The sequence below is a fragment of the Protopterus annectens genome, chromosome 11.part0 (assembly GCF_019279795.1).
Source record: "Protopterus annectens isolate FY-2018-M chromosome 11.part0, PAN1.0, whole genome shotgun sequence".
NCBI lineage: Eukaryota > Metazoa > Chordata > Ceratodontiformes > Protopteridae > Protopterus > Protopterus annectens.
Window position 1 is genome coordinate 721,200,865 of NC_056745.1, and position 15,261 is coordinate 721,216,125.

The 15,261-nt window shown below is 35.9% G+C and overlaps 1 protein-coding gene across 1 annotated transcript in view; it reads right to left on the reverse strand.

Annotated features, from left to right (window-relative positions):
* Positions 1-3,422: 3,422 nt before the first annotated feature.
* Positions 3,423-15,261, reverse strand: part of SLC25A18 (solute carrier family 25 member 18) — a 671,540-nt gene continuing 659,701 nt past the window's right edge. Inside the window, exon 9 of the mRNA XM_044088188.1 lies at positions 3,423-4,505. Within this exon, the coding sequence (XP_043944123.1) occupies positions 4,364-4,505 (142 nt within the window). The 3' untranslated portion in view covers positions 3,423-4,363. The remainder of the gene's footprint in view (positions 4,506-15,261) is intronic.

Below are 15,261 nucleotides of genomic sequence, written 5' to 3' on the forward strand. Positions count from 1 at the left end.
TCGTTACACACAGATGCTGGAAAAGTAGAAAGGAAAACCTTCTATATCGCCCACCTGATCATGAAGGGATTCACATCTAGATCAAGGGAGGTCATCGTCCCCTGTACTCATCACTCATTAGACCTATGATTGAGTACAATGCCCGTTCGAATGTATCTGACCAGACACCTGATGCAGCTTGAAAGGCCCCAAAAGTTCCTCACCAAAAGGATAAAGGGTCTCAAAATATGTCTTATGCTGCCCGACTGAAAGAACTCCAGCTTTATTCAGTCTCATACCGCTTCCTCAGAGGTGACCTGTGCCTGACATATAAGGCCATGTCAAACCCAGATTTGATGAATATGCTTCACCTCAAAAATCTAGATCCTCAGAACCACAAGGGCGGAGACTTAAACCTTGACACGGTTATAAATAGAACGTGCTGGAGGGACAGATTCATCACCCAGAGACTCCCTATGCTGTGGAACAAAATCCCGGTACATGTGAGGCAGAGCACCTCGCTGGCCTTGTTCAAGAGGAATCTTGACCAATGGATGGGAGATCGCAGATATACCCCAGGGATTACTTCAGTGTCACTGCTTGACAGAGGCACAGAAAAATGATAGGCATAGTTTTTATTCAAACTAAAGGGGTGGCGAAAGCCACATAACTATGGGCTAGGCTTATAAATGCCCTTGGGCAGATAGCCTAGTATGAACCTATGAACCTATGAACCTAAGAAATTAAACTTCTGAAGCCTTTCAAGATTGAATTTATTGTTCTTCCCTTCCTTCTTTCCCATATTCTCACCTCTTATCCCTGTCTGAGGAGCACTATTTCAAAGTGACAGGAGTCGCATCATCTTTGAATAATCAGTTAAATGGCATTAGCCATGTAACTGAGACCAACTAAATGAAAGTAATTTCAGCAGCTTCTGGAATGTCTTCAGTTTGTAGAATTAGAGCTGTGTTTGAAGATAGCAGATGGCAGTCCGATACACTCAACTTCTGCAGTAATTAAAAGTGTTCTTACCTGATTCCAGGAATGGTCATGTACCATCAGAATGGTTATGTTTGTGCGTGAGCCACTGGTTTTCTTTTGTACTGGGTGGAAAGGAAAAGCAAGGAGAATGACTTCTGAACGGAAAATATCGGGAGATACAAAATTCATAAAGCAGAAACTAGCAAACAGCTTCAAACTCTAATGCAAATCCAATATGAAGAGATAATTGGTTTCATAAACGCCACCGCTAAGGGCAAGTAACTATCTTACTTTAGTGTTTGTCATATGGCAACATTAACACCTTGGAGCACATGATCAGGATATTAAGTGACAAACACATCATTAAGCTTTTCAGTCAGCCATTTTTGTTAGTGGTTTGGAAGGGAGAAATACCTGAAAATTACATTTTACTCACAAATAAAATCCATTAAAATGTTGTATATAGTATTGCACATGTAGTTATTTATTTATTTATATTCTTCTTTGTGTACAGACCTTAATATTCTTCTCTGTGACTGTGCATTTTTACATAGTAGTATATTACGTGGCATTTACAAATACTTACAACACTGAGAATATAACAGGTATAGATCTGTAGTTACATAGTGCCTACGTCCTCAGCAAAATGCTGGCATACTGCATAAGGGGCAGCTAAAATCTACCAGTTATAAATCTTTGCCTTATATTTCTACTACATTTTTTTTTTTCATATTTTTGGAAAAATACTGTTACACATACAAAAACTGATTTTACTCTCTCTACTTACTGCACATTTCGCAAATGGTATTACAAATGATCACTTTTATACCTTTTCTTAGTCCCTCTACCTCGGACTCAAAGTTCTGCTTGAAATTCTGCCTTTACTTGATTCCTTATTGAATAGATTATATCTCTTTTGATGAGCTATTCACACAACTGTACCTTTTCTGGATAAATATATTGTCAAACAAGTAAACACTCTTAAAGGCACATGCACTTCAGAAATATAAAACAGAGTATAATGCAATGTTAATACAAATGTAACCTTAAAGAACTGTTACATAATGAATATTAGTTTATTACTGGCACAGTGAAACCATAAATTAAAATGCTGCTTTGAATGATTTATTGTGGAACAGTATACCATGGAGGTTGTCATCTTAAACAAATTCTTTAACAGCTTTCTTAAACTTCAATGCTTTTGTATTTCCAACTATTTTGCCACAACATTTTTATGGTTAGCTTTACTAGTTGGTCGTGTACACCCGGGGAGGCTCTTCCTGCTTTTCTTACTGTTAAAAGGTAAATTTACAGCATGACATCAAAAAATAAAGCAGAGCAAGCTTTACAGTTAAATATTAAATGTTAAAATCAGGCATGTACCTAATGATAACAATGAGATGTGTATTTCAAATTAAAGACATGCCCCCTCCTCCCTTTTCATTACTGATGGCAATTATGTGAATGCAGGGTTTTTGCTCCTTAATATGTATTTGCTCTGGTAGTTACTCACAATCTGAAGCTACAGTGACATGTATGTCATAACTGTTTCAATAACAGAATTCAAAATGTGATATCAAAAACTAAAGGCAAAAAATATGAAAGGCAAAAAAGCTGCCCAGCTTCACAAATGCAAGGAATGAAAGTTCTCTTCAAATGCAAATATTGTATGTCATAGAGATATGAGACTGACAAAAATATGTAGCATTTTGGTATCTCAGTTAATGTAGATAATTAAGGTTGAGATGTTTGCTCCAGATCTGAATATAGTTTGTGGTACTTTTCTAAAAGATTCATTTCAAAGGAAGTATTTCAATTTCTGTTTCATATTTTTTTTTTTTTTTGTTAATCAGGCAGGCACACAGCACATAAAAGTATCCCTTTTCATGGGCAACAGCAGCACTGTTTGGTTTAAGTTACTTGCTCAGGATTTCAATTTAGATAAATTAAAGTGGAAGGAATCAAACCTTGTACCTTTGATTACAGAAAGCAGCTCATTGCCAAATCAGGGACTTAATCCTCTGTTCTAACTGCCAGTCAATGATTTGATTACATCTCTGTCTTGAAGAGTTAATATTCTAGTCTATCCTCATACATCTGTACTTTTTCTTAATAAATATGCTGTAGAATAAAGCAAACACAGACAGAGGCATGCATACTTTAGCAATATAAAACGAAGTATAACGCTGTGACAGTTCAGTGCTTCATTATGTCACAGCACATGACAAGCAAATAATAGGGTCTATAATATATTCTCAAAAGCCGACAATGTCGAATCTGACATTGTCGACACGAGAATACTGAATGTTCAGAATCTCAAGCGTGTAAATGGAAATCTCCGTAAGGGGAGATTTCCATTTACTGCAATGTAGTGCAGTCTCGGAGTTGGTATATTTAAGTAGCGGGGGGTGTGGGGGGATGCAGAGGTGCTTGCTCCCCCTGCTTAAACCTGTTAGGGTACCTTTTTCTTTTCTTTTTTTTTTTTTTTTGTCGTTTTATAAGGTTGATGTTTGAAGACATTGACCATATGGTGTCGACCATATGTTGTTCGATGTTTTCAAACTTCGATCTTATAATAGAGACCCAAATAATCCATATATCCTAGTGCAGCATCAATATAACATCTGTTAATTTGGTCAGCCAAAAATGGATAATTCGAAAACTGCAACTGAAAGGCAGCACATTTTATTGCATCATTACTGTGTTGCACAATCATATTGCACAAAAAATTGTTTTGTTTCATAAACAATGTATAGATCTCATATTTTAGAATGAGGGCACTTACATTTTTAACACCTCTTTGGAGTTCATGGTTAGTGTAAAAGAAAAAAAAAAGAAACTGACAATCAGTCTTTACAATACTATTAACTTTAGCATGACAATATAACAACAGGTAAAGAATGAATGTGCCCTTTAATTGGCTTTCGTCATTCACATTTGTCCATAGATATCGAACATCATGTTGAAGACCTCCATGAATTGCCATTCCAGCTTCCATCAAAATAATATACAGGACCTTTTCAACCCAGAAAGTGAGTTCAGTAAGACATGGCCTCCTCAGTAAATCACACTGGAATGCACTTGTGAATGTTGCTGAAGCATCATTATTCAAGTGTTTATGCAATATGATGCTGCAGTATAAAATAGTATCTTTTCTTTTGTTCTGAGAAATGTATTTGACTTTTAATCTTCGGTCAAAACCTGTATCATATGTCCACATAATTATGTTTACGTAACACCATCACTGCACATTTCTTTCCAGAAAAATAAGTTTGAATAGTCTAATGTGCTGGTCTCATTTTGGTTTGGGGCACTAATTTATCACGTTTAGCTGAAAAATATTTTAATTGTACATAAAATAAACCATGTTATGATTCTGTGCAGGTCTGTTGACTGAAGCAGGTTATTTGAAATGGCTTAGGATATATTCTCCAACTCCAATGAAATATACTCCTTGTGCAATTCCAAACAAGGGTGCAATGACAAGGGCTCTGCAACCAGCTCCCTTCATAAAAGCGGAGGGTCCCTCATGGTCCCAAATTTTTCTAGTAGAAAAAAACAAGAAGGAAAAAAGTCACATATTTTAAAATACCATTAACACTACATGGCAAAAATATGTTTTCTTTTTCACATGATAGATATAGACATGGGAAAGACATTTTGCTTTACAAGCTTGCATGTATGGCTAAAAACAAACTGCTTAAAATCGTTGTCAGGTGACATATTTTATACCGTTTATCTCACTGTGTGCATGTGTAAATATGTTATGTAAATATCAGTGTTCAATCATTTATCATTCAAAGTAATTTCTCTGTAACGGGTAGTCTTTCCTCCAGTGCTCATTCTTCTAGAATGCGTAAAATTCTATTTTATTAAATTACTGTAATGTTAAGATTAATTATTATGCTTAAACCTGTTATTATAACTGGAAACCTTTTTCAATTTCTATATATTTATGTCATACCGTGGAGCTTTTTCCCCAACCTTCCAATGAAAAGGGGCTTTTTATGTTGGACTTTCCCCACTAAACAAAAACAAATTAAAAATAGACAAATAAATAAATAAATACTGATTCATAAACGAAATTTAGGACCTCATCTCCTGTATCATATCATTATGCTACTGTAGAGACATGCATTAATTTCTTTCTAAAGTAATGACTTGTTCTCAAAAACAAAAACTAATTATTACCTGCTTCGAGCTATGTCACTGCTCACCTCAAGAAGAGGAAATCTCACAAATGTGGGTAGCATAAGTGACAGAAAAGAACCTTTTTAAAACAATATGCTGTCTTTACTAAAACATCCATACTGAAGCTGGTGTGGCAGAACCATTTCAATGAAGGATGCTTAGGAAACACTTATCACACACAATAAGCACACGGCCACTCTCGCACATAACTTGATGCAAGCATTTCTTTGTATTAGGCATGATGTGAAAGCTTAGTACTGTTGTAAAATAGCATATATTTTGCAGTTTTTTGCAGGGGGTGTTCCTTTGGAAGATCATACCTTATGGGTTAAAATATACCCAACACAGTGAAATGGTGCAGTAGTGCTGATATCATTTAACATAACTGCCTTGGGATACCAGGTTTTTCATCTGCAGTGTTTAACATAAATGCTGACTCAGATTCAAAGCACACAGACACATGGCTGAACATTGGAATTGATAACCTCTTAAAAATGAAAGAATACTTTGGGTGTAACCAGTGCTGCATAAATGTTAAGGAAGCAAAATAGTTTATTAGGTACACAATATAATGGTGGATTGTCAAAAGCATACAGAAGGCAGGCTACTATTGCATCAGTTTCTCTACTTTTTCTGTGTTTTCCAGTAGTTTCCAAGGAGGTTGCCACAGATATTCACCATGTACATTCGACTTGCATATGCAAAAAAAATCAGAGATCAATAATAAAGAAAACAACGGGTAAAAAGTTAACTCCACAGGCTGCATAACTGAAAGAAAACACAAATCCGCAGAACAAAAAACACTCCGTGTCCTTGCCAAACAACTCACGTCATTGGAATTTTGTTTTAGTACTTTCATCTTTAAAACTAAAATGTTTTCAGAAAAAACAAGCACTCTGATTTAAATATGCAGCAATCTTGTGATGAGAGTCATGGCATAAAAACAGTAGTTTGATATCTACAACACAAAACTTTAATTATAGCCATTTTCCTAAGGAGTTTTTTAACAGAATTAAATATTACATCAAACATTAATTTATTCGCACTGCCTTCATTTAGTGAATGCTAGAGGTACACATAGATTCATTTACACTGGGGGGGTGGGGTTGGCATTAAGTTTAAGTTGCCAATAAAGTTCAGGTTGTTATAAAAGAGTGTCTAACTCCTTAAGTCATGTTGATTTGTTTCTAGCACCATAAAAGTGAACTTGGAAAACTTCTTGCAGCAACCAGCATGTTTACTAAACATATTGTTAGTAGAACACTTTCTGATGCTATAGACATGCACATATATTCTTTTCCTTATATGGCATTCAATTTTGCCCGTGTAGAAAGCATCATAAGATGAGCAACTAGCTAACTAAACAACTATTCTAGTCACACAATTTGTCCAGATATGTTCAAATTTTAACCTGTGATCCTTCAACATTTCACTGCTCCTACTGACAGTAATAAAACTACATAACTTGCAGTGACCACATTTCATGGTCCCACCCAACTCCATGCCAGTTCCTAAGCTGTTCTCACCCTTACATTCCAATACATTTCTGACATTAGCCCCTCAGTTATAAATAAATCTAGATGTAGTACTTAATCCTTAATACTCCTTAGCATGGAGAACATCGATATCTGTGCAGTAACAGAAACCTGGTTCAGGACTCCCAAGAGCACCCCAGCACTACCAGGTTATACCTCATACCATGCTTTTCGGCCCCAAAACTTGGACCCGAACCACAAAGGAGGGAGTATCGATATTCATCAAAGATACCCACACCTCCAGGTTGGTGGCAAAGCACAAAGCATCAGAGACTATCCATGTGCAACTAACAGTGGGTAAAACTGCCTTCCAGTTTATAGCCTGCTACAGACCACCCTCCCAAACCCAGGAACCCCACTCGGCCTTCCTGAGAACACTGGAAAATATGAAGGTCTCTCCGAACACCATTATATTGGGCGACTTCAACTACCCAAACATAGATTGGGAGCATTACTCTAGCTCCAACACCCTTGCCCAAAAGTTCCTAGAAGTCATAAACACAAATGCTATGGAACAACTTGTTACCACTCCCACAAGAGGGGAAAACATACTGGACCTGATCATCACCAACATGGGGACTCTATGCTCCAGACCAGAAGTGTATCCCTCACTGGTAAGATCAGACCATAAACTGATCTCACTGGATATTCACATCCCGACCCCACCCCCTGCCCAGAAAACCACAGTGAAAAACTTCTCTAAAGCAAATTTCACACTCCTAAAAACCGAGGTGGAATCCTTCAAAGCCCCCGGGCCTGTGGAAAATACGGCCCAGACCGCAGAATCCTTTATAAATGCATTCTATGAACACCTTTAGGAATGCATGAATCATGCAATCCCAAATAAAACCAAGACCCAATCCTCCAAAGGCAGACAACCTGTCTGGTGGACCCCAGCCGTAAACAAACTATACAATAGAAGGAGGAAGCTACTACATGATAGAGCAAAATCCCAAAAAGGGAAGGCATCTCTGATCAGTATTAGCAAAAAACTAAGGGCACTCATAAAATCATCAAAGGCCAGCTTCGAGAGAAAAATTGCACAGGACACTAAGGATAATCACAAGGATTTCTTTAGTTATGTTAGGAACCTGGGTGGGAATTCCCAGATATGCTCAGAATTAGTCCAAAATGACAAAAAATACACTGATCCCACAGACATTGGCAACATCCTAGCTGACAGGTTCAGCGCAAACTTCCCCCCCCCAACCAAAATGGCAAATATCTATCCCAGCAGAGTGCTGCCCCCCTGACATCTCAGATGCTCAGGTGGGAGCCGCCCTCTCCAAAGCAAAAACCACAGCATCAATGGGACCAGGCGGTGTCCCAGGCTGCATCCTACATGAACTCCAAGAAGAGCTAAACCCAAACATAAAACTACTGTTCAATCTCAGCCTTACTACAGGATATGTACCCAAAGAGTGGCGTGCAGCAACAGTTGTCCCTCTCCACAAAGGTGGTGCCTCAGCGGACCCTGGAAACTATCGCCCCCATAAGCCTGACTAGCTTGGTCTGCAAAGCTATGGAAAGGATCATCATGGACCTCATAAATAAAGATATTGGGGACCTACAGACACTGGATCCTACCCAGTTTGGCTTTGTTAAGGGCAGATCCTGCCTCTTAAACCTGGTTGACTTCTTTGAAACAGTCACCAAGGCCATTGGCGAAGGGAAGGTGGTCCACACAGCCTATCTGGACCTCATAAAAACCTTGATACAATACCCCACTCGGGCATTATAGATAAGCTCACCAGCTTAAATATAAACCCCTGTGTCACTAGATGGGTTGCAAACTGGCTCAAGGACAGAACCCACATGGTTAGAATTGCTGGAGCCATGTCAGACTCCAAACCAGTTACAAGTGGCGTCCCACAAGGCTCAGTCCTGGGACCTCTCTTGTTTGGTATATATTTCTCGGAGGTACAGGCCAACATGGAAGGACTGTGGCTGACCAAGTTCGCAGATGACTGCAAACTGGGCGCCATAATCAACTCTCCAGCCGACACAAGCATCCTCCAAAAGGGCCTCATAGAAACAGACAACTGATGCCACAGCCATGGCCTCAAGCTAAATGCCAAAAAGTGTATAGTCATCTCCTTTGGCAAAAACAAAGTGCCCACAAATTACCACATAGGTGGTAATCCATTAAGTACAGAAGAAGTAATTAGGGACCTGGGGACCCAAGTTGATAGCAATCTCTCATTTGACAACCACGTGGCCAAAGTGGTTAGAAAAACATTTTATATAGCCCACCTAATCATGAAGGGATTCACATCTAGATTAGGGGAGGTCATCGTGCCTCTTTACTCATCCCTCATCAGGCCCATAATCGAGTACAATGCCCCTTTTGGGATGTACCTTACCAAACACCTGCAGCAACTGGAAAGACCCCAAAAGTACCTCACCAAGAGGATCAAAGGGCTCAAACAGATGCCATATGCTGCCCGGTTAAAGAAACTCCAGTTCTACTCAGTGGCATACCGCCTGCTCAGAGGTGACCTGTGCCTGACGTATAAGGCCATGTCCAACCCCGAATTAAGGGACATGCTGCACCTCAAAAATTTCAAATCCCATCGAGCTACACGCTCGAGAGACTTGAACCTCAGCACTGAAATAAATAGGACATGTTGGAGGGACAGATTCATAATCCAGAGGCTCCCTTCACTCTGGAATAAAATCCCAGTCAAGGTTAGGCAGAGTCCCTCATTGACTCTCTTCAAGAGGAATCTTGATGAGTGGATGGGAGATCGTAGGTTTACCCTGGGTATCACTTCTGTGTCACTGTTAGACAGAGGCACAGTATACTAACCTCGAAAAAGGGCATAGCAAAATTAATTTAAAATGGGTGGTGAAAGCCAAACATACTCTGGCTAGGCTTATAAATGCCCTAGGGCAGACAGCCTAGTATAAACCTATGAACCTATGAACCTATGAACCTATGTCTCACTACTTTGGTCAAAATGATAAAGTATTTCCCAGTTAGTATGGATTATTTTTTTAATTATGCACATTGCTGCTGTAAGTTAAAATCACAAATCCTTCAAAATCAGTAGACTGTGAGGGGTTTCTAACCTTACCTTCTTCAGTACTTTTGACAATAGGGACAAATTCCCATGCACTCTTTTCATGCATGTATCTCATTGTATCAGCTAGGAGATGATCAGGGTAGCCCCTCTCCCTAAACATACAACTTAAGTTCGTCAGTTCATTGCAGAAATTGTCACTGACAGATACTAATCTGGAGAGACAGACCATCTAACCTTTCGCCAGATTGTTTTATTATTTGAGAGGGTGGCAACTCCTATAGTGCAAAATAAGAATTTGGAAAACTCTATTTGCAGTAGATATTTAAGGAATAGTGGCATAGAGAAAAATGCTTATATAGCCATGCATCTGTAAGTGAAATGCAGAAAGGAGGTGGTATCTTTAAAAAAAAAACTGCACAAACTAGTGTAACACCTCTTCAGTACCTTGTCAAAAAATGAAGATGTCATGTAGCTTTCTGAAGTAAGCCTTACAGTGGCATCAGTAGGAACTAGAAAATACAAAATTGTTTTCCCAATACCATAAGGCCAAATTAGCAAATATGGAGGTAGTCTCTACCCATAATATCATTCCACTAATCTAATGGTAAAATTCCATTTAAAGGTAATGAGATTGTTGTACAGCATAGTCTGCAATGTTTCTTCCAACAAGTTAATGTCCCTGGCTAAAAGTGAAACATCGCCTTTATAGCCTCCCGGAACCACCATAAACACAGGACATACGGCATTACTGAAAAAAGCCCTTTGATGTCAATGGTCACCAAGATGGTATCCATAGAAAAGTCCACTTTTTGATATCATGTAAAAATTGCCAGAAATCTTTCAATATGTGATGGAATCGTTTAATGATGTGATTTAATTTGAAGTCAATAAACTTGGCACTTGAATCCTTCTTTGAACCCCCCCCCCCCAGCAACAATAGATTTTGAGGGGGATTATTTAAGCTTTTATGGATCTTATTTATTACAAATATTTTTGGTGTCCTTGGGTGAATAGTAAATATATTTTAGAGCTCAATCTCAATGACGAGTCAATAACAGATCCTCTAGCCACAAGTTAACCTTTCTATAATCTACATTCATTTGATGCAGGGATACAGCAGAGTATGGATATACTGAAAAATGTGAATGGAATACTGTATAGGAAACCTTCAGAAGGTGTATTGTACATAAAGATTTAAATCATGTATGTCGTTCAACATATGTAACATTTTCCATCACATAGTCCATGGCCTGCATTATTACCACCCTGCCCCTTTACCAGGTTTCATTATTCTTATGGACTTGTTGGATGATAGCACTTTCAACAGTGTGCACTCTTTAAGACTTAGATTAAAAAACATGTCCAAAATCAGAATGAGGTTTTGGGGAAGGGATTAAATGTACCTTTTTCTTAAGGTAAACTTCATAAACAAATAGCATGAGACTTCAGGAGTATTATTTATGTCTAGAAAATGTTGTACTTCTGAAAGTATATATTCTTTATAGTCTTTTTAGCTGAGTTAAGTATGCTGGTATCCTTTTGATCTGAACATTATGAGTATTTTTTATCATGAATTCAAAAACAAATTGAGTTATGATCAGATATAGGACATGAAATGATTTTGGAATTAATTAAATCTGTTACCATCTGGTTAGAAATAAAGACCCTATCTATTTTTGAATAAGTTTTGTATCTGTTAGAAAAAAAGGTGTATGGTAATGATTTTGACTCTATCTGATTATTAATATCATTCAAATGATAAGAATTAGCAAAATCATTTAAATGTTTTGCATTAGATGTAATTCTTCTTTTCTTTATAGTGGTAGTATCACTTTCATGTAGTATACAATTAAAATCACCAGCTAAAATAATATCCCTATAGAGAATGATATGATCTTATCAATATGATGTTTCACTGTATTAATACCAATTCCAGGTATCCAATATACATTAATTAAAGTGTAAGTCTTCCCATTAATTTGTATTGTAACCATACAAAACATTCCTTTGTCATCCTGATAAGACTTAATGGTTTTAGGAATGGGCATACATTTATTCCATAAAATAGCCACTCCTCTTTTTCTGAGTGTGCTCTGAACTAACCAATACTGTATACTTATTAGTGGCTAGTTTATCAATATCTTTTTTTTTCAAGAGATGGGTTTCTTGCAGGAAGACTAGATTGGCCTTGTGTAGATTAATGCATCTTATTAGGCTTGCCCTTTTACACGGATTATTCAATCCATTAATGTTTAAAGAAATTCCTTTTAAAGATGTCATTTGGCATTTTTAAAACTCAAGAATCTTATGATCGAAATAACAAATAACCAGATGAATAATGTTACATCTCCTCTTTTAGGTGTACCTTTAAATATAGCTGTATTTATTAAATCTCTTATGGGATTTTGTATAGGATTCAATTTTGTTTGTAGTGACAATGAGTGTACAAAATATATTGTGGATGTCAAAACTATATACATATAACAATGAACAAGTGAAAATAATATAAGGATTAAACCTTGCATCCCGCCTGGAGTTGAAAACTCCAACTTAGAGCAGTATTTACTACTCAAGTTAACCCCCTACCTAAGCAGCAGTACCTCAGCTACCACCTTATCAATTTAATACTAGTTATATTTAACTGAGGTTAACAGTTTTCAATTCAATTATCTATCAAGACAAAACTACACATTTGGTAAAACAGCATCATATAAACTAAAATAAACTTTTTTTTTTTTTTTTTTTTTTTTTTTTTTTTAAAACTGTTCATACTATTATATAGATCTATGTAATATATAACACTTGTATTCTAATAGCATTCAAATAATCTTAATGTTAGAAATCAAGAGGAGAGAAAATTATGTTCTAACATTCATTTAAATCGAAAACTTTGGCTAATATGATTCAGACATTACATGCATTAAGATGCATCTATTTTCTGTCATGTGAATTCTATCAACAGCTTCCAAAAAAATCTTGAATTGTTTGTATATGAGCATTTACTTAAACTCATTATTGTCAATAGAGTAAAATATTGTATTCATAAAATTATTATAAATCATATTGCATAGTTATGCAGATTCTCAGAAACACCTGCGTTATTACCTAAAAAAAAAAAGCCATCACACACATAAACACAGACACACACACATACATATACACATACACATATATACATACATACACACACACACACACACACATATATGTATATATATATATATATATATATATATATATATATATATCTGATCTCACTGAGTTGTGTCTTTGTAGAGCACAATCCTACTTGCTGTCCCTAGAATAAATCTGTCTGCTTTATACAAAATAATGCACAGCAAACACATATTAGTAACCAGATTTTACAATCATGCTAACCTACTGCTTTAAAATATATCACATGACATTTCTTCCAGAATAGAGTTATAAGATTATTTATGCTTGTCAATCAGATGAATTAAATGAGTTATAGTAAAGTATATGTTTGGGACACAAGTTTTAACACAGATTATTATGCTACTGTTAAGTAGATTTTCAAAAACATTTAAATAAATGTTTCATTTTCTATGCCTTCTAAAATAAGATATTTACTTGCTACAAGAAACTACATCATCTAAACTCATCATAACTGACATATTTTATGAATAGAGTATTTTTCCTGAATCTGTGGTGTGTCAGTGTGATAACCTTGTCAATGTTTATACTAACTGCTTTCAGTTTCTCTGTGAAAATTCTGTGAGTGAAGCTTCTGAGGAAACTCATGGACACTATGCATGAGACAGCCCACATCCCAGATTGTCTCCCTTAACATTTTGGCGGAAACTTATTAAAACTTGTGGCAAACATTCATTTTGTCAATAGAGTAAAATATTGTATTCATAGAAATTATTATAAATCATATTAGATAGTTATGCAGATTCTCAGAAAAAAAAGCCATCACACTCACACACACACATACACACACACACACACACACACACACACACATATATATATATATATCTGATCTCACTGAGTTGTGCCATTGTAGAGCACTGTCCTACTTGCTGTCCCTAGAATAAATCTGTCTGCTTTATACAAAATAATGCACAGCAAACACATATTGGTAACCAGATTTTACAATCATGCTAACCCACTGCTTTAAAATATATCACATGACATTTCTTCCAGAATAGAGTTATAAGATTATTTATGTTTGTCAATCAGATGAATTAAATGAGTTATAGTAAAGTATATGTTTGGAACACAAATTTTTAATACAGATTATTATGCTGCTGTTAAGTAGATTTTCAAAAACATTTAAATAAATGTTTCATTTTTTATGCCTTCTAAAATAAGACATTTACTTACTACAAGAAACTACATCATTTAAACTCATTATAACTGACATATTTTATGAACAGAGTATTTTTCCTGAATCTGTGGTGTGTCAGTGTGATAACCTTGTCAATGTTTATACTAACTGCTTTCAGTTTCTCTGTGAGAATTCTGTGATTTGAAGATTCTGAGGTAACTCAAGGACATTGTGCATAAGTCAGCCCACATCCCAGATTGTCTCTCTTAACATTTTGGCGGGACACTTATTAAAAACTAGTGACAAACATTCATTTAGCAGTGTAAATGCATCTAAACATGACAGAACCTCCACAATGTATTCCACAGATCATCACAGCCTCTATGCAAGTGAAATTAAACTCAAAATTACCAACAAGTAATAAAACTCAGCATTCTTCTCCCAACTCAATTTTCATACAAATCCTATTATTCACTGTGCCCACACAGTCAAAAGCATTTCTATATATTAATAAAGAAAAGAAAAGAGAGTAGAAAATAAAAGGGAGTGAGGCAGAAATAAAAAATGTAAGAGAAAGCTGTAAGAAGTATATACAATGGAATGTTACTTACTGTTTATATTAATAGAGTTAAAAATAAAACATATTATTTACTCTTATTTAGTTCTGATTATTATTAGTTAAAGCATGACAGATTATTTACAAACAAGCATAAGCAGTATAATCAAGAAAGTATAATTAGAAATAGCATTTGAAGAACTTATAAACTTTTACAAGAAATAAATATGTTATTATTCTATTAATGATATTTTCATTACTGTTCTCCCTGCCCTCCCCCACCCTTTACCCACTACATAATCTAAATAGAATATCATTGTTTAAACAAAGAAAATAATAAAAGAAGAAGGAAAAAAAAAGGTAAAGATAAAAAAATGTATCAAATTACTAACCTTACTTTATTCAGAAAGAAAAACAAATCGAGTCACAGCCTGCCATTAAATCCTCAGGCATTTTGACTGGTTATGAAACAAAACATTTCTTTGCACATAGAGAATAACTTTGATTAAATATTTTCCAAAATATTTGTGGCTTTCTGGAAATGCAGGAACTATATTCAAAAGATTAATAATGAACTAAAATGATGAGAGAGAAAAACATATAACAAATCATTTGTTTTTAGTCTCTTCTTCTTCTCTGAAGTCTTCCAGGAAGCTTCAGTTGCCAATCTCTTTAATGAAGAACTAGCCCATTCCATTT